The 21670-nt window shown below is 36.5% G+C and overlaps 1 protein-coding gene across 2 annotated transcripts in view; it reads right to left on the reverse strand.

Moving 5' to 3' along the window:
* Window positions 1–1010: 1010 nt before the first annotated feature.
* Window positions 1011–21670, reverse strand: part of CBLB (Cbl proto-oncogene B) — a 139243-nt gene continuing 118583 nt past the window's right edge. Inside the window, exons 15-19 of one of the 2 annotated variants that reach the window (XM_049824745.1) lie at window positions 17418–17506; window positions 17187–17318; window positions 15752–15889; window positions 13042–13161; window positions 1011–7714 (exon numbers count right to left, since the gene is read on the reverse strand). In XM_049824745.1, the coding sequence (XP_049680702.1) occupies window positions 7452–7714; window positions 13042–13161; window positions 15752–15889; window positions 17187–17318; window positions 17418–17506 (742 nt within the window). In that variant the 3' untranslated portion in view covers window positions 1011–7451. The remainder of the gene's footprint in view (window positions 7715–13041; window positions 13162–15751; window positions 15890–17186; window positions 17319–17417; window positions 17507–21670) is intronic. The other variant, XM_049824746.1, reaches the window with a different exon arrangement.

Here is a 21670-nt window from a genome sequence, read left to right on the forward strand (position 1 = left end):
AAAATAAGGGTATTAAGTATGGTGCAGGTCACCTAGGAGTGATACATGCAGGCACATAATGCCCTTTTCATGTGCCCCAAACACGGTTAAGATTCCTCCCACTTCAGTACACCCTTGCACACTACAACTCAAATTCCCTCCTCCACCCACACTCTGACACACTTAAATGTTTTTTCTAAAACGTCAGACTTTTTTTCCTTCTGCTTTTCGCTGTTTGCTCCAGACTTTTACCTGTCTTCTCTCACCTGGTTCACTCCACACTTTCCCCTCAGTATTTCCCCTTCACCCCTATTCCATCCTTCCTCTTTCCATTACACTATTCCTGCTCCCCCCAAGATAAACCATGGTTCTAACACACCACCTTCACCATCCCTTTGCTCACTCAGCTTGTACCTTCCTAACCCTTCCCTCACCACTCAGCTGTCTTAAGTCTGGAGGATCTCTTCTGGGTGGGTAGTCTACATTTGTGGGAGACCTAACATAAGCCATCCATTTCTGTTCGATTTTGGGAAAACTATGATGTATACCCCCCCAAGCAGCAGCATGCAAAACCAGGAATCCTCTATCTACAGCCATACTCACGAATACCAGTTCATCAAAAAAGCTACAAATTATCATCACAACCAACCTGTGGGCAAGGTTACCCAACAAATAAAGAATAAAGGTCTTTTCGGGGCCATTGGTGGAATCATTCAGTTGTGGTTTTACCTTTTCTGTGTGAGAATTTTCAAGTTACACGATACTTATTTCTTTGACATCAACAGTATAGAGTCAATCTTTTATCCCGGCCACTTATGGTAAGCAGTTATCTTTATCTGCAAGTGACTTCTCAACTTCATTAACACATCTTACAAAATTTATCCCTTCAACCTGCACCTCACTTAGTACTAGAAGTAATCAAATATAATTGTGACTTTCCAAGCTACAAACCACATTCGTTGGACAAACTTCTTAACTCTCATATTGAGACACAAGCCATCTCAAACACAAGGACTGTTATTAGGAGAGGATATCTTTATTGGTTTCTTTTCACATCTCAAATGGAATAGGGATCTGCTGAAATAAGCAGTGCATTTCAGCTCTATCCCCGACAAACAAATTGTGAAACATAAGAGTGTATTTCCAGGCTGAGAAGGGAGCAGGAAAAAATGCCAGTGATATTAACAAAGAAAACAGGCTTTCTCACAGAATTCTGAATCCATTTTGGACAACTGTGCTTACAGGAGCCGTTCAGATATGGCACAGAAAATCTGTATAATGATTGAGACAGACAAGACTAGCAGAATGCTTATGAGGGTTACAGAAGAAAACACAGATGTGGTCGAAAACCGAGATGGGAAACTGTCAAGTGTCTGTCGTTACTGAGATGCAGGATGCATCTGGTTGATGTCACTGTGAAGAGATTTGGGGCGGAAGAAAGAGAGGAAAAACAGTCTTAGAGGGAACAATGAAGATGCAAACAAAGTGATATATCTGGTGTGAGACAAAGGCAGGGCTGAACTTGGCCCAAGCTGGAATGTGTGAGAGCAGGATAATTTGAATTTCAGTGTATGAGCCTCAATAATGAAGGTACTTCTGATGACAGCCATAGTGAAAGTACAGAGCATAAAAACTTTGAAATAACGGTCCAACAATTTTATATCAACCATACTGAATTGGTAATGAAGATGTAAACTTCAAGAGGAAACACATGAAAGTCACGTGTTCAAGCAAGATAATAGCTTCAGAAAACTACACCAACCACTATCTTGAGGTATTTCTGAATGGCTGATGATGTACACTTACTTATCTTTGTACAGCATTTGAAATTCAGTGATACTCAATTAGTAAATTAACAAAAGACAAGTTCTCCTTAGGGCACTTATTGCATTGCGGTCTAATGAAAACTAGGGAGCATTTATTATTTTTGACATCCTAATCATTACACAGAGGCATAGAAGCAAGCTAGCCATTTTGGAGTAAATACACGCACCTTCCAAGCTATCTAGGGAGAAAAACTTGCCTTTTAAAAGCTGGATGACTATAGCAGCTTGATTATTCTGCAGATACAGTTCAGCTATCCAAAATGAGCAGGTATTTTGCAGAGGTGAGTACCATGGCCTAGTTCTGAACTCTGTGGGCTGGCATCAGTTGGAATACTCTCTCCTCCATGCTTCACGAGACTAGCATGTACATATACACACCCTTCAAACACCCAGATGATGAGCTTTAAAACAGAGGTGTTTCCACTTAAATCCTTATGAAGCTTCTGGTTTTGGTAGCATCAAAAAACCATTCCAAAGGGAGCGCTACTTCACACTTTCCTCTGCTGCTAAGACCCTGGCATCCTGTTCCAAACCAGCATGGCTTTCAAAGAACTTCTCGGAGGAGGAGACAGTAATTGAAGATGGGAGTAATCTCACCAAATACTCCTTCATTTGCACTAGACACCCGGGCAGCTCAAACCACCTAAATCTTGTACACCAACAGGAGAGGAGCTTGGACTGTTAGGACAGAATTATCATCTTCTATGCAGTTCTCTGCTCCTCTCCCATCTTGCTGGCTACCGTGGCAGTTACTGCAATGAAAAAAAGCTGACTTTTGTCAAACAAATATTATTGTAGTTAGACTGGCTGATTCCTTCACAGATCAAGACAGATGCAAGCAGCTTAACAGTCAGAAGATCAGTATTCAATGGGTTTGTGCTTTTGTTTCTGGCAGGTCTAGGAAGCAAGAATTTTGTAATGGTTTATATTATTCTGAGGCCTTTAAATTCCTTACAATGTTCAGGAAGGTTATGGGATTAATTTTCACAAATTTAAGATTTATTTTGTGATTTAAGATTAAGAGATTTGGGATTTAGAATTCGAGTAAGAATTTTCCCTGCTAGACATGAAATCCTCTAAGGACAAATGGAATGTTTAGGTGCCAAAGTAACACACAGTGTTTTAATATCTAAATTTATCGTTTTCCTCATGGAGACTCATTGCAACTGATAAATGGAGGCAGGTATCTTGCACAGAATTAATGACTGGGTCTATGAAACAAAAATTCCTGAAACATTCCTAGAGCATCCAGCTGCTAAAATTTGATTATAATGCAATAAAGTTACAGCTGACTTTCACATCAGAAGAGTAAAAATGAAAGAAACGGGCAGCTACAGTACTATGGACAAGTATACCAAACAGTTAACTTCCCTACTTGGTAATATGACTAGTGACCTATATAACGGACAAGTATTTAACACAGACTGAAGAATGAAAATCTCATCATTGTAGGTCTAATCTGAGCTGCAGGGAATGGTGTTGGGCTTTAAATAGTAATAGTTGTATTGTCATGCATAGTAGAGGGGTTAGATTTTCTAAACTTCTTTCAGAATGCTCTAATACAGCAGCAGAAAAAAAATTGTTTTACACTCCTAAAATATTTTTTACATTAAGAATGTAAATGCACAGTATGTTAAAGAAAAAACAGTGTGAGCTTATTGTAATTTTCTTCAGGAAAATAATCCTGCAAATTAATGTACAGTTGGACTATATTCACCACTTTGGATTCTGAATATTTTATGATTATCATCTTTCTGCCATACAACTGTTACATGCACATTCCGAAATTACTGCCAATTTATAAATTTTTACTACTGAAATTTAGAAATGAAGTAATGTATGGGGATATAAAGCAAACGTCTCAATGCAATGATTCACCTTATTTTAGAGCAAGGCCTCATTTTTGTGGCTTACAAAACAATGGTTTCTAAGACACCTACACAGGATAGGCTGTTTCAAAGCAGCATATGGAAAGTGATAATATTCAGTATCAGAGAATGAGAGTCTTGAAAAATCACGGACCAACCCAATATTCTGTTAACATTAATTTTATAAAATACCTTACATGAACAGATAAAGAACTTGAGCTTACATAATAACCAAAATTTAAAAAGAATGTTGAATAAAATATAAATTAATTGAACACATCACTAAGTTTGCCACATGTTAGACAAGTTTATAAAAGGCAATTTCAGATAAAATAGTTATTTGAAAGAAAATCCTTCAAAATGGAAACTACTGAAGTCCTTTTTCAAGAATTCATTCCTAAAGCGCTAAATTCCAGGTCAACAGGTAGTACCTGAATTCGCTTAGAACACGGTGTTCATTTGCTTCAAAATTTGTCAAGCTTTAAGACATAAATTTAAATGCTTTCAGGACAGAGGCATCAGTGCAAAGTAAAGCTTCAAGCTGAAAATGAAATATAACAGAATGATCCTGGTACAAAACTTCCTAAATTCACATTATGAAAAAAAACTGTGCAAGATGCACTCTTGAGATACTGAACATAAGAAATTTTACCAGTCACCATTTTAGGGTTCCAGCCAAGCCATTAACATGGCTAATCATATTAAATTCATTCATTTTATCACAACTTCAATTTTTTTCTACTCATAGTCTTTGGAAAAGAACCATGCTGCTGATGTCCACTTAACTTTGTTCAACTTCTGATTCAGCCAATTTGCTTAAAATGCAGTAATTTAGCCAAAAGGAGATAAAAGTTGAGGCCAACAGACATCAGAATGATGGTCTAAAGCCTGCAGTGACATTTAATTGGAAGAAATATGATTGCACAGGTTTCTGAGTTTAACCAACTTGGTTCATTCAAGCACTCTCACTTGAAATCAGTCTTCCTTAAAGTTATATATGTGCATAACACACTGCCAGGATCACACCCTTAAGTCTTACAAAGGTTAAAATATGTTTAGACAGCTATGTCTTTAGAGAACTAGACTGTAACCAGATTAATTTATTTTAAGCCTATTAATTCCTGCAGAGTAAACATCAACACTCTAGCAAAGCAATTTTGCTCTGTTTGACTTTAAAACTATTAACCAAAACAGGTCTGAAATAGTCTTCACATTCCATTATTTAGAAGTGTTATTAGCACACTCATTTAAAGATTAATGGAACTCTTTTCAAGTTACCACTCAGAATATTGCTCATCAGGCTTTTTTGAACACATATGAAAAAAAGTAAGTGTCACTGGTGGTCACAACCAGAAAGCAGAAGGAAAAATTTAAAAAATGTAATCTACTGGGCAGCAGTTCCAGCCTCTCGTTGAAATATAAGGCTGTAATTTATACTAAGCTGCTGCATAAAAATAAGAAAATGAGTTCTCCATTACAATTCAAAATTTCAAAACTCAATCTGCCGATTGTTTGCTCATCCTCGTGAGGTGCTCTTTTTTCACTGCTGTTGTTGTTATGCTGGCAGTTATGCTAGAACCTCATTTAAGTAATTCCAGTACAACCAGATTGTTTAATTTAATAGCATGAATCATTTTGCATTTATAGTTAGCTAAAATGCTAGAGTGATGTTGTAAACAAAGCAAATGAACAAGAAGGCTCAAGACTACACAAAACTTTCCCCCCAAACAGAGGAAAGATTTACTTGAACAAAAAGCACAAAATATAACTTCAACCAAAACTTTTCATAAGCTCTACTCAAGGAATGAACATTTAAAGAAAGTTGCAAATGCCCTTTTCTAGAACATAAACTCAGAATCATTTGCTTAAATCAAAATGGAACAGAAGGTCTTCCCTATACCCTGAATTCTCCTGATCATCTTTTATCACTGAAGCAGATTAATGATATCCATACTATTCTTTGTGATGCTACAAAATAATTTATTTAATTGGTTTTAAGAATAAGTTCTTCGATGAAATGATGGACTTTGAGATATCACAGTAATTTCCACTGGGTGTTCCCAGTTATTTTGAATCCTGCAATTCAGCCATTTGCTGTCTTTAAAAAAATATAATCTTGAAAACAAATGCATTGGCTGCTGAGATCTGATCCTGTAAGTGATATAACTTTCACCACTTGCTCCGAGTGAAGGAGAACACTGACAGCTGAAAGGGAACAATAAATATATTCCTCACACCCAGCTTAGCACACTGTGAAAATTCTCATATACTGGTCACATCTCAAAAATGTGAAAAATATTCTAACAACCACATGGTTTTATCTTTTCAATAGTAATAAAAGATTTCAAAGTTTCCTAAAAAAACCAAAAAAGCAGCAATCTTAAGAATTATTCTGGAAAGATTTGGACTCTTTAACTTTCAGTGTAATAAGAGCAGAGCTGTCTTTTCTCTCTCTCTTTTCAAAAATTGGGAAGATTTTTAATTTGGCTTGCATCAATTTGGGCTCAAAAATAAAACAAAGCCTGGAGTATCACTAACCACGTAAAGCAAAAATGTGTTTCCAACTAAGCAGCTAGAAAGACAGTGAATGAATTTGGGTATTAAACACATACTTGAGAATAATAAAGTGTACAGAGGAGGAGGTTACTAAAGAATTTTGCAAAAAATATTGCTACAGTAGCATTAGGAATTAACAGTGCATCAAAGATTTAAAGTTTCCATGTTAATACAAACTGATCCAAGCCACAATGAACCACAGGATAATCACTCAAACAAAAAAATTAACTGTATTCTACTTTACAGAAGCTAGAACTGGAATTTACCTGAATACCATTAATATGATTCAAAAAGATTCCTTCTAGTCTGGTATGCCTCAGTTTACATAGGTCATATAGAACTGGTGCCATTAGTGTGTAATCAAAACACAGTATAATCACGTGCATTTGGCTTTTTGAACATTTGCAATCAAATACTCAAATTTGAAAGAGCTTTTACATGTTAGAACTCAGTATCATTGCTGCATGAAGTGTTTTATTTGTTGGTTGGGATTTTTTTGTGGAAACTGTGTATAAAAGACCTTGAGGACTATAGGTCATGGAATTCATGTTAAACAGAAAGCTGCCCAACATTACTGTCACAATACCTTTAAAAAGGCAGTTCATAGACAGAATAATGCATTTTACATTCAGATATTTCCTCTCTCAAAAGCAAAGGAATCTCAGAAGAAAAAAAAAAATCAGTAGTGAAGGCCACATACTTTTTGCATTTGATGAGCTGAAATGCAAAAAAAAAACAATTAAAGCATCTTGTAAGAGAAAAAAAAACAAACAAACCGAAACAGAACTTCTGGAAAGTGATGATTTAGTTGATGGGGTGGTCAGCATGGAAACTGTTGGGAATGCTACAGCAGAACTGACCACAAGGTACAAGGGAATACGAACAGGAACATAGTACAGGCATCAACTAGAAAACTGTAACTTGCCAACTTGTAAACAAGAAAAAGCATTTCACAGATTAAAAGTTCTAGGGAAGTAAACTTCTTTAAATTATTTTGTCAGTTCAACCCTGATTTAAAAAAGTATGGCTAGCAAAAATACATAAGCCTCAGCATATTTATAAGTCTTGATCAGAGCAGCCAGGAGCCTTTGATAAACGGCTGGAAACAAACACCCTTCTATTAAGGATGAAAGAAAAATATTCCATTCTCTTCTTTCTCTCACTCCCCAATCCACACGTGTATAATGTAGAATTCACATCCTCCAAGAAAATCTTGACGCTGCTATAGATTGAGACGTGGGGAGACTGGTGGAGGAAAACAGACAAACTCTCTTAAAATACTACGGGCCACGTCAACATTATTCTGGGCAATTTCAAGTGCCCTCTTGACTTCTTCAAAGGAGTAGCCCTCTCCCATAAGTTTCGCAATTTTTGCATCCACATTTTCTGTGGAACTGTCAGAGCTGTATGCTTTCCTGTGGTGTATTTCTGGTGCAGTCCTCCGAGGAAGTGGTTTAGGGGGCCTGGCTGGTGCTTGTGAACCATCTGTTTCAAATAAAGGAGATAGAAATCATTACAAATTGGCTTAAAATTGTGTTATAGGTAGGTCACACCTGATGAAGCAGTTTAAAAAGTAAAATTCTAAAGAAACATGAAGAGATATTTTAATTCACTGGTATCGCTCATTTTAAAATTCAGAGAGAAGCTGAATTCCTCAGGAGCATCCAAAATGGAAATAATGTAGTGAAATACTATTTTAATAATATGATAGGAACATGCAAGTTACAGTCTGAATTAGCCAAAGTTGGCAGAAAAAGAAAGTATGATGAAACAGCAAAGATGATGAAAATAGCCAGTCAAAATTTTAAAGTCTCTCCACTGTCAACCCACAGTTTGAGAACTTTTTCTTAGTGTGTTTTAAAAAAAAAAAAAAACCCACAAGAAATTTGATCACAATTTTATTCAGGACCATAAGCTGTGTGGAAAAGGAATCCAAACAAATATGCCTGAGGGAGAAAAATCCTTCACTTTTTGGTACATCTTGCGGATTCTGTTCAGTCGATGGCAGTTTATTTCATGCATAGCAGCTACATATAAGTACAGAAATAACTGGTTTCTCAAAAAAAAACTCTAGTCCAATTACTTTCAGCGGTGAGAACAGAAGACGATACTCCCTCTCCAGTCCTGCATTGGAAATATCTCCTCTTTCCTTCTCTTCTGTGGAAAGGTTACCTTCACAGCTAATGTGGGTGCTAAAAATCATGATGTGCTGATGAAAAAAGCTAATATTCAAACTTACTGATCTTCTCAGAGTCAAGAGTTTTGTGCTCAAGTAAACTTGGTACTTTACTGAAACCTCTTTATCCTCACTGATTCCACAATAAGAAGCTTAAATACAAGCAGACATAGAGCAGAAAACACTTTCAAGAGCAAAGAAATTTTTTTTTAAAAAAATATCTTTAATCCTTCAAAAAGGGTTCTAAAAGTTCCATCAACAGTGACTTTGATAGCTAAATTAAAGGAATTTCTGGCTGTGACACTTCCTGTTTGCTTACACTGACAGCAACAGCATTTTGCAGTATTAAGTATTTCAGAGACAGTTTTTTAGTGATGAAAGAATATTGTATTTCTATTATTGCTGTTACAACATGCTACCTTATCGTAACACTGGATAAAGAAAACTGTAACTCAACAGAATGCATTAAACACTTCAGATGAATGAAAATAGCTCACATTAGTGCACGTCTAATCAAGGTGTATTTTTCTCTCAACTTAGTTTCCATGCATTCAGATGAAGTGTTGCTATAAATTTCAATTCCATTTCTTAATTCAGAAAAGATAAGCAAATACTACTTTTAGCAAGATGACGATATTCATATAACAAATGGATGAGAGGAATTTGATTAAAAATTTACAGTAAGGTGCTAAGTTTAATTTCATTCTAATTTCATTGCCTATTTTCCTTGCAAACAGTTATGACACAACCTACAGATAAGTAATGGCTGTTTCGTATTTGTTATGATTTTTTTCTCTCTGAAGATGAAAAGAATTATATAAACATCATACATTCTAGTAAACACACCTGAAGCAGATCCAAACCTGCTATGAAGGTGTGGAAGATCCATGAAACACACTGGTTTGACAAATTAACTACAACTCAGGAAATGTGGTTAATCACCAAAACCCAAATCAGAAACAAGTTCAAATTTCTCATTTCACTTATTTTAGAAAACTCAAGACTGTAACAGAAGAATATTCTCTATGTTTAAAATAATGGTATATCATGTTAAAAACAATCAGTTTTCTTTCGAAAACTTTTAAAACTGTTTTAATATGCACACTTCATTATGGACTTCACTTGTATAGAGGATGAAAGAATTTTATTTTGCAAATTGTACATTCTTCTCTGGGCTTTAAGTACAGAAGAAATTCCTTATGCATAGATCAGATCCTTCTGTGCGTATGTTACAAGAGATGATTTTTGCTCTACCCAGTCTAATGCAGGCTTAAAACTGAAGTTATTTCTTGTATAAAAGCTTCAGTTTGCTTAATAAGGTTTGTCTGGAAGCTTCAGCAATCACATCATTTGCAAAGGTCATTTTTAATTCTGTCAGCAGATTTGCAGCATAGACATTTTATTCTCACTACAGTGACATCTCTCTATAGCACAGATACTTTAAGTTCTTCAGCCCTCTCTATCTCAGTTCCCATTATTATTTTTTTTAAGTGCTGACATCTCTTTCAGTATCTTCACATCCATATAAAATTTTAGCTGAAGCTGGGTATCACGTTGGATCCTGAGCTTAAAGATACTAAGCCTAAGCTGCATATCCATCTGGACACTGAGATAGAGGTATTTAAGCAGGAATTTCCTTCCCAACCTCCCATCCTCTCTGATGTTTTAGCCACCATGGGTGCTTATCTAAAAATTCAAATATATTTTCTAATTGCATAATTCAATTAACAGTTTGTATAGCAAGAAGCTTCCTCTATCACTCACATTTCAGTACTTCAGCACTACATTTAACCCTCAGGTAATGGGTTAGTATAAAGGCAGACACCAGCTTATTTAATAATTGTTTAAAAAGCGCAGAAAAAGCTGTAAGGTGAGAGCTCTGTGGCACAGTGGGAAGAAGATATCTGTTATGATGCCAACTGCCTATTCCTCTCTGCTGTGAAATGGCCCTCCTCTTTTCTTCCCTTGCTGCTTCTGTATGTTCGACGGTCTTTCACCACCAGACTGAGAAGCATCAGAGAAGCAGGTGATGAAGGCTTGTTGCACAAGGCTCTAAGTGGAGCAGTGGCAAGCAGCTACATCTAATCTAACTGGGGGACAGGAACAAAGCACAGCCAGGGGACATCTATACGGAGGAACTGAGACAGCAGGGAGAAAGTGAGGAAGGACACATTGGTCCATCAAGCTGTTAGGTATAATCTTCATATTTTGCATTACTGTGGCACATTATTCCCCCCAGGGTTAACTGAAATCCACCCATTATTAATATGGGACACCCTCCCCCTAACGTTTCCACGTAAAGGACTTAAAATTTGCAGGCAAGTGCTTTAATAAGGCCAGGTGAATGAATATGCAGCAGACAAATATACTTAACTAGCCATTTGAATCCACTTACAGAATAGCTAAATTCAGTAAAATACAGCAGACATCTATATTAGAGGCCTAATTTTCTTCTACTCTTCCCACATATCATTGGCTGTGCTTAGGTAAAATATGCTAACTATTAGCAATATCTCCTGCTCTTACTTTTATTGTAATAATTTTAAAAAGTTGTATTTAAGAAGTTTGAAAAACCATGCCTTTGGGATAGTTAGGTGCATAGCTGAGAACTATTTCTTAAGTGTTTAATGCTGAATACATTGCTGAATTAGAATAAATTTGTCATTACATGTTAGCGATTCAATTAAACATCATGACAGCGATCTTAAAAACAGTCAAACCGAAGCACAGAAGTTAAAGGACTCCCCATGCCACTCTAGGGAGCCAGTGGCTAAATTATAATTAGATTTTAGAGTGAACTACACTTCCTTTCCAGCTAGTTCAAAGAATCACCATACAAAAGGGCTGAAATGAAGAACTTCCTAAGTGTACTGATTGGTTCAGAATAAATGCAAAAACCAAAGTTCTGAATAGTTACACTCCCTGCATTGTCTTTTTAAATCATAGATGAAGGTGAAGTGGTTCATCCTGAAGCTCATCAGTTCTGTTCAATGGAATTACTGCCACTGTAAAAACAACTTTCCAATTAAAAGTATGACATGATCTATCACATAGTTTTCATTTAATTGAAATTAAATTGAATATCTTGCTGTACATCATGCTGATTTAGAATGATATTTATAACAAAGGTCGACATATGTGGGTGTTTTAGAAGATGGCTGTGGGAAACATACAGATAGGCAAGTATTTATTAAGTGACAACAGAAAGCTCCAAGATCTTAAGTAGCAAGCATCTTACAGTAATTTAGGAAAATTAAAAATTGTTCTGACACAGAATTGCAAGAAAAATCTGTAGCTTTAGAAAGGCAGTTATATCACTGTCATAGTTTGTATTATAAAAGAATTTAAAATGCCTTAAATAAATCAGGTTAACATTCCAAGACAAATAGATCCCTCTCAGTGTCACATATAAAACATACATTATAAAACAATTTTTTTTCCCCCCCTAACAATGGGGGAAAAGAGAAACACTGTTATAGTAGAGGTATCCTCCCCAAAGTGCTACTATTTACCCATGGCATCACACTAATTCTCAAATGTGTTCTTCATTAAAAATTCTGTAGCACTCTTCAGGCTTAGTTAATTTCCCCTGTATTTTAAGCTGGAAAAAGACATTCTTTCTTTCTTATACCCCAGCAGAATAGAACTACATATTCCTGAGAAGGAGAGATAAAATTACTTTTAAAAAATCTATCATTTTTCCACTTGTGATTGTTGCAATTAAACACCAGTGATCATTAGAAATGAAAAACTAGAGAAGTAAGTCTCTCCCTTTCTTTATGCATCAGAAAAGAGCTTTTATGCACAATTGTCTCTTATCTGGAGAGTGAGCAAAGTTTCAAAGCATTACTTGGCTCTTTCTTTGTGTGGTCTTTCCACACAGCAAAATAATGCAGGTGGAGCAATCCTCTCCCTTTCCCATATATCATGCACATCTAAAGAAAAGAAAATTTGTCTAAAAATTGGTGAAAGTACTTTGAAATACAGGTAAATATTGTTATTGTTTTAACTAATTTTGAGTAGCTTTCCTTTAAATACTATTCGTGTTGCCTTAAAACCATAAGCAAAATTTCTATGGCATAAGAATTGCTTCTATTCTACCTGTTCCTTTGCAAAAGGAAGACTGAATTTTAATTAGTTTTGGTTCTTGTTATTTTCTTTTAAAAAAAAAAATATAAATTTCTTAGCAGTTTAGACAAACATATTAGCAAAAAAGACCAGAAAATAGTAATACTTTAGAGAGTGAAGTTACTTTTTTTTTTTTCTTTTTTCTAAGAGCAATGAAACAAAGATGGAAGTGAGATGCATGTGGTCCCTGCAGGACTTCTTATCTCTTGTGAGCTTTAAAAGTGGCAGAAAAATCTCTGCCTTTCTCAAAAAATAAGGAACACTAGAACTCACATAAGTATTCAGTCTGGCAGGTAGTGACATTGATGTCATAATATCTATACCTACAGACAACAGGTAGCCACTTCTACCTTTACTGAAGAACTTTAATCTCTTATCCTTTGATGATTTCATATTTTTGTAGAGCGGTTTGTTGCCAGGAATGACAAAAACCTCAGTGGACATTATGGATTAAAGTTATTTGCTTCATAAAATTGTAATTTTCTACAAGAACAGTTTTCTACCTTACCTGAAGAGGGAGGAAGTTGATCATAGTCTTGAGATGTCCTGTTTGTTTTGACATTTTCTCCAGTTACTCTACGAGCAGGTGGCAAAGGAACATGACCAGTTATCGGATCAAAATGGGGATCTGTAATAACAGAACCAAAAAGGTCTCTTAGAATAATCAGAATTATTATTTGGGGGAGGCCTGATGCATAGAAGTTAGGCTTAGCATAACCTCCCTTCAGAATCCAAAGAGGTGTTCCCCCACAGCACGTGCATATGCACATATACATCCAAATTCAACACTTGCATAGTAGACATTTAACTATGTCTTCAATTGACAAAAACAAGAGCACAGCTCAAAGGCATCCTGCACTGACCATGGCTCTTCTGTCTACATCCGTGAGGTACCTTTTGATTAGCCAATCCTGACAGTGCTAGGATTGTGCCTGGCAAAGTATGGAAAAGGTTGCAAAGCCTGAAGCAGCAGAATTAGAAATATCCCAACTAATCAGTTTGGTTAGAGCTTCGTGACACCTCTATGCTTTGCAGTTCACAAAGACTGCAGGGCAGATTTCCTATACACAGTGTCCCAGCTACGGGTAAATATTACCAGGACTGGTAAAGGCTGTGAACTAGGCTTTTCAGTTCTCTCTGCTGATTACAGGAACAGAATTTAAAAAAATGAAAGAAATATATAGTCCTGGCATATTGTGTCTTCCTGGTTTGGTGGGGTTTTTTTTTGTTGGGGTTTTTTTTTTTCCCCTCGGCTATTGAGGATGCAGCTGAGCCAGTACTAACATCATCCTGGACCTCGCTTCTGCTCCGGGCTCATAATAGTGTTTGCATGTGAGTGCAACTTTTTGCTGTTGTTGATGATGAGATTATTATTCTAATCTGACAGGCTCTGATGGATAGCTGAGAAATCACCCCCAAGACTTGTATGAAACCAATCATCAAAAACGCATCATAAATCATCTACAGCAGTTTATCTGACAAGATGCAAAGTGAGTAATATGCCTTTAGAAATACCATATGAATAAAAAAAGACCAATCCACACAACCACGTATGCCTAAGAAGATTTATAACCTTCTAAGATTAATGAAAACTGCTGCTGTAAGATTATATTCACTGTGCAAATATGAACAATACATGGTCGTAGAGACATTTTCCAGATTTTTAATTATAAGCTATTAAATGTTTTTTAACACCATCAGTGGTGCTTCTTAAAATTATTTGGAAATAACATTTAATAATTTAAAACTCTGCATGTTTCTGGGAACTGCACACAGACAGAGCTTGTGTGCGTCTATGTGTGAGGGCTTCTATTTTTCCTCTCCATTCCCATTAACTGAATGGTGCAGTGTATGTTTCTGCATCAGATGACAGAGTTGAGCCACCAGTTCAGACTGGACTTCTGACGATTACATAATTTTTGTTTTGAAGTGTAGAAGATAAATTATTTCCTGGCCCTGTATTTATGAAGATCAACTTTTACATCCTCTAACACGCTAAGTCTTTTTACCTGGATGCATTCAGAGGCTTATATGAGAAAGTAACAAACTGAGCTGAATTTGCATTTTAAAGTATACACAGTTTTGGCAAATTACCCGATGTCAGGCCTTGACTGGTGGCAAAAAAATACATAATAAAAACATTCCATAAAAGGTCACTCCAGTTCAGCCTCAACTAACTCACTTTCACCCCACAGCTAGTATCAGTCACAAAGGTCAGCCAAACACCCAACAACCTGCCAGACCATTATGGAGTTGCACAGGACTGCTTGTCATCTACATTCTGGCCTTCCTGCCACACTACCGCCAAAATATTTCATTTTATTCCTTTCCATGCAGCTTCTAAGAAAAAGAGACAGGAGAAGAAAGACATCTAAACCACACCGCAAGGTAGATATCACTGAAAGTATTCGTGGGACAGGTAAACTTCAAGACACCAACATCCTTTGCAAGCTTCCACAGAGAAAAAAACGCCGCTTCACAGACATGCACTATAACCCACAAAAATCCTGTTGTCATCTGTATCATCATCAGCAAATGTATTCAACTTAATTAGCCTGACAATCAAATACTTCTCAACTCAAAGACAAAAATCATAAATCGTGAATATAGCTTTTATATCTTTTACAAGCAAAATACCAGACTGAAAAACCATCACAGTGATTCATGGGGAGAGATAGGTGAACGCTTGACTTATCAAAAAGGTTATGAACCTCAGGCACCTGCAACTGTGTTCACAATTCATATAGTTTTGCAGCAAAATTTTACAACAGTTCTAACAAAGCAGGATGTTTTTTTCCCTTATGTTCTAGTTTTTCCCCAAGTTCCAACTTGAAAATAAACTCCATTAATTATGTTTTACTATAGAAAAGAATGGAGTTGATAAAAGGATACAGACTAGTATCACAGATTACAACACAAAACTTGGCACTTCATGAGTAATAATTCTTACTAGAAAAATACAGTTTACCAAAATGTCTAGCTTGGTATAGACATATTGACCTTATTTCATTACTTAGTGATAAGAAAAAGTGAAGTCTTTTTATATTCTGAGATGTTTCATCTCCACCATTAAAAACCACCTAATTTTTAACGTTTTGTATAATGAAGTAAAGACAAAACAGACTTCTGAAGCCTGATGACAACTTTATCACGGAACAGATAAGCTTCTGAAGTAAAGCAAAATGAAATAAAATATCTTGTTTCCATTGTATTCCTACCAGAATGAAGGAACAATTCATGTCCTGAAGGAGGTCGGCTTCCTGAGCCAGCAGGTTTTGTCTGCTCAATCATGCTGTGCCGAGCAGGTGGTGGTGGTGGTGGTAGCGAAGGGGGTGAGTTATCAAATGCATCTTCACCTGCATTTTAGAAAAGAATTATTAGATGAGAAAAACTTCATTAAGAAGTGTAGAATAAAGAGTGAAGCTTAATTTATTTTTTTTTTTCTTTTCTGAGGCCTTTACTCCTAGGGTTCATATAGCAGTTCAGTGACTCCAATAATGAAATTGTAAACCTGACTCCTACTGTGCACAATCCTCTTCTAAGACATGCTCTGAATGACCTTTTGCAGTGCTCAGTTTCTTTTCTGTGATGGGGGGAGAGATTTCTTTTAGTGGCTTAGTTGCAAAGAGTGTATTATAATGAAAGCTTCACTGAATATCATTGAAGAATAACAGCTATGTTTCAGTGGTTAAGCAAATATATTTATATTCAAACACCAATGCTGACTACATTGAATCTGCTACATTTATACTGCGTATTATCTTTATCTGCTGTTCTAAAGCTCTGACCCCAGATATAAACTGAATTTTCTAGAGCTTGGCAAAAGAATGTGCCCCCTACACAAAGGTGATGCAGACAGGGCTAGAATTACCAAGCAGTGTGATTTCTACGCATTCTTCTGCCTTCAATTCTATGTACTCCCACAACTCAGGAACACATCAGGGACCAGAGAGAGTATAGTGCAAGAACATAGCAAATGTTCAAAAGGTTTTATGGAACCAGAAAATTGGATAATGACACACACAGATCCAATCATGCAGCTGAGTTTGACAATAAAGGCACGGGCAGTGGCCAAGCACAGCCCTTGTATATAATGCAGAGCTCACTGACTTTTGTGTAGAGCAGAACAGAAATCAGGGTTGGAAATGATAGCTTTTGGTGACTGTAGGCAGCAGTGAGTTTTGAACTGTCCCTTGATAGTGGAGAAAACCAGAAATAAACTTATTAATTTAATTTTGTTTTCTTTGACTTAAAATACAACCTCACTGGCATTCTTCTTTGTATTTGATTAAAAAAATGGAATTATTTAAGCTACAATAGGAAAAGCCCTCCACTCTTGCATTAAATTGCAATGCTCAAACTTCCTATTAAGGGACAAAAAATTGTAATTTTTTTTAGGGAAAATGGTTTTGCTTTTCTTTATAGTTTGAATACAGATTTAGTATGCCTTTTTGTCTGTCTTGCATGAGGGCTTGCAGACAGATACTGAGTACAGACCATTAACACAAATATTGACTTACAGCTGTAATATTTAGCCCATAGCTTGTTTGGTACTCTTAACATACTCAACATTGGTTGTTTTTCAATGAACATGGCATTTGGTTCATCTAGGCAATGTTAACCATTAAATGTAATCAGCAAAAAGTCTGCAACCTAAAGGGGGCACCAGAAGATCATAATCGGAGGGTGTCCTGTTGAGCAAAGAGCTGTGTTTTGGGTTGTCTCTGGTAGGAGGTCGTGCAGGTGGCAAAGGTACCGGAACAGTAGGTGCATCATAGACATCTCCTGAATGACATAATCACAAGAAGTGAATGTTTTCTTGCTGTACCCCTAGAACAGCACAGAGTAAATTTTCCTGCTAAATAGTGGAAAATAAGAACATACCTAACTCTGGGTGTTTTGATTTCTTCATCTCGGAAGCAGTACTGTGTGTTCCGTTCGTTACTCCAGCACATTGACCATTCTCGCACACCCTGAAGACAGACATTAAACAGGAAGCAATCAACCAGTTATCCAAGTATTAATTCCCAGAATGAGGAAGTACCTGAGCTGGCAGTTCACTACATGGAAACAAATGGAAGATAATAAGCTGCACCAATTTTAAAATTTATGCTTTTTATATTGAGAGCAGATACTCATTAACTGTCAATAAAACTGCTCTGCAGGATTATACTGCTTTCTTGGTGGGATACTGACATGGCTTAAATAACTTACTCAAGGCTAAATACAAGACAGAGGAAGAACTAACATTAAACATAGTCCTCACTTCAGAGCTCAGGTCATTCATTAGTTTATTCACACAGTTAAGTCACAGACTCAATCCAATTTCGCCTTCCCAGCTGTTGAATTTTACATAGCAGAAACATGATAAAGGGAAATGGGGTTTTTCATAATTATCCACACTGAAGTACACAGAAGAGTCATTAAACAAAATACAAAATAAAACAAAACAACAAAAAAAACACAAACAGAACACCACAACACACCACTAGCAATAACAAATTTCAAATAAACTCTTAGCCAAACATTAAAAAAAAAAAATAATTTAACTAGCTAAAGCACTTTTGCAGACGCCTATTCATTTCTGTATCAAAAAGCTGAGTCTCACTGACACTTCTACCACAGTTTACTGATTTTTTAAAATGGAAGCATATTACGCCCTCAAAATCAAACAACAGTATCAAATTAAATATGAAAATCATCTAAACCAAACAGTACAAAGTTGCCTATACTCTTGTCAGAAAAATACTGGAGATTATTTTTGTAAGGTGACTCTGTTCAAATACAGCAGGGAAAAACACAGAACAAAAGCCTTTTCATAATACTAAATATTGTTTTAATTAATGTGAAAGAACTGGGAAATTACTCCTGTCATTGGTACTGAGGACCCTGCATATTCAGAAAGAACCAGAGAGTTTCTCTGGAAAAAGGCCACTGTGCTAAACAATTCCAGCTTAAAAATAAAAATCCCAACCCACCATGCACCATTATTACTAAATACTGGCAAATCTGCTAGAGCTATATACAGCTAAAATTTCAGATCTTGGGTTTATACCAATAGTATGAACATTAATAAACCTATCAGCTTTGGCCATATGGAAAGAAGGAATGAATAAAGGTCTGGAATCATTTAAAAAATATAAACAGGAAAGAGGAAGTGAAATTGTGTTTGTGGTCCCAAGAGTTGTAACAAGGACTAATGAAACAAATGTAAGAATAATTACAAGACTTAAAAAATAAAACAAAACAAAAAGACTAATGGTAAGAGCTATTTTGTTATGAATTAATTTCCCCAGGGAAGTGGTAGAGGAAGTGTTGCTTCTATCTTTGAAATTAGATTGGTTCAATCTCTCAAATGCAGCGGACGCAACACTTTCTTTGACTCCTCAGCACATATACTAAATAATTTGAGAATATTTTCTACTTCAATTTGAATCTATTCTGCATTTTCAATAATCTAACCAGCCACAGGCAGGAAGATAATTTAATATCGCACCACTGCAGAGTATTCAGGTCATAATGAGCCCAGATTAAGTGTTCAGTTTACAAATCATGCTAAAATACCTGTTTACATCAACAGTAAACACCAGAAAGAAGGGCAGCAAGTGAGTACTAACAAGCAAGCCTTCTGTCCTTTTCCTTTTGGAAAAAGCTTTATTAGGAAAAGATAGTGAATATAATAATATATCATTCTTCTAGTAGTAGTCTAATTAGTAATGCTGAAATTCTTTCCCTCCATTTCTTATTGCTGAACTTGCCCCATACCTGGGAAGAGATGATCAGCTGTAACAAACCAGACAACTAACTGAGCTGCCAGAAAATAAGACTGCAAGTAATTTTTTGTTTTATTCTTGTAATATTTTTAGCATTATCGTATCTACTGGTAAAAGAGCAAAACGTCTTAGAGGCAATACAAATTTGGGGGTAGGATAGAAGTATTGCACGGCTCCTAAATTACAAAACGTCCAGAAGAAATTTTGTAGGCTCTTTAGTTTACAGAAAACTCTTAAGTACTATCCAAGAACTGAGGAAGCAACACTGAGGAAAGCGGTAAGAGAAGGTGACACTCCGGGACAGAACTGAAAGGTGCTAAAAATTCATGACAATTAAAAAAGAAAAATATTGTTGTTAATAGTTTTGCTAAACAATACTGAAAAGTTAAGCTTTCATTGACACTCACCTCCCCATGAGATTAAAAGAAGTACATTAAAAGAATAAACCATCAACCAGAACCAAGATTCTTTTTGAAAGCTTTGTCTCAGCTTTCACATCTAAGCAGCGACATTAGCTAAAAGGAGACATTTTAAGTATATGGAACATCATATATATTCATACACAAATATTCGACAATTTTTTTTTATTTTTTTTAACACTTAGGAGAATGATTTGTTTCGAGTTAAAATTCTTATCAGAATATATTATAAAATGAGTTGGTGGTTTTAATCATAGAGCAATGTGAATGGCAAACTGAGGTATTTTCTCTGTAGCAAGTCCTGGATTAATGCCAAAAAAGCCCACCCTAAGTGCAAAACCAAGTAGGCTAGCTAAAAAATAAACTACAAACTAGAAAAAAACTTTGAAATCAGCTTTCCATCTACAGCCTCTTTTAGTAATTCTAATGGCCTGCTGACATCCTGTACCAGCCAATTGAAAGCACTCAACTCTCTTTTTCTGCAAAAGAAGGATATAAGAAAAATGAGAAGTTTCTGGTTTTCCAGTTGGTTATTTTCTCAAGCAATCTTTCAGGGTGCATCTGGATATCAGCATTTTAGTCCAAGTCAGGAGTATCAATTGAAACAAATGTCCACAAGTCATTCCCACTTACAGCACTTTTTACACTGGTTTACATTGCAAAAAGGTCTCAGAACATGCAGACTCAATTGTTTCTGGATGACTGTCCTGGTTTTGGCTGGGGTAGAGTTAATTTTCTTCTTAGTAGCTGGTACAGTGTTTTGGATTTAGTGTGAGAATAATGTTGGTAACACACTGATGTTTTAGTTGTTGCTAAGTAGGGCTTATCCTAAGGTAAGGATTTTCCAGTTTCCCATGCTCTGGCAGCAAGCAGGTGTACAAGAAGCTGGGAGGGAGCAGAGCCAGGACAGCTGACCCGAGCTAGCCAAAGGGATATTCCATACCACAGAACGCCGTGCTCAGTATAGAACTGAGAGGAGTTGGCCGGGAGGGGTGGATCGCTGTTTGGGCATCAGTCAGCAGGTGGTGAGCAACTGCATTGTGCATCACTTGTTTTTTCTTGGGTTTTATTTCTCTCCCCACCCCCCACCTGTTACATTCCTTCTCATTTCAATTATTATTAGTATATTTTATTATTATTGTTATTGAATTTTATTTTACTTTAGTTATTAAACCATTCTTATCTCAACCCATGAGTTTTACTACTCTTTTTGATTCTCCTCCTCATACCACTGGGTGCGGGGAGGAGCGAGCTAGCGCCTGTGTGGCGCGTAGGTGCTGGCTGGGCTGGGGTTAAACCACAACAACGATGTTAACTGAAAAGATGTCCTGCAGGAGCTCAACCAACATGCTGCAAGTAGTAAATGGTACTCCAGCCACAGGACCATGTTAGGGCTCATCTGAATCCCAAACTTCCCAAAACATGCAGTGCGGATGTGGGGTCCTTGGAGTCAATTGGTCCCCTCTACAGACTCCCTCCTACTGCACCACACTACTTGCTAACCTAGACATAGCCCTCGGAAGCTGCTAAGCCAAGGTCATCTGCCCACATACTGCTCTCTTCTGTTGCAGATGAATTCTTGGCTAAGAAATGCTACATCCTGTGTAACCCTAGTCATGCAAGCAACTCAGCCTCTATTAATGACTTTGCATGTTACAGAAAGACATTCCCGTGCAGAAGCACAATGCACTTGGATAAAAAATGGCACAGGTAAAAAGGATTAGGACCTTGGGAAGTTGGGTGGGGTTTTTTTCCTTCCCATTTTTTTGCTTGGCCAACACTGAGAGTTTTATTCATCCAATTTTTTTTTTTTTTAAGCCTCATACATTGGATAGGAATTTAAGTACTCAAGATCATAAAGCTCAGACAACTGTGTGATAGCCACATTTACACAGTGAAGGTTGCATCAGCATTTTTAATAAAACCAGACTTTTTAACCTGCATG

This window comes from Accipiter gentilis, chromosome 21 (assembly GCF_929443795.1).
Source record: "Accipiter gentilis chromosome 21, bAccGen1.1, whole genome shotgun sequence".
Taxonomy (NCBI): Eukaryota; Metazoa; Chordata; class Aves; order Accipitriformes; family Accipitridae; genus Astur; species Astur gentilis.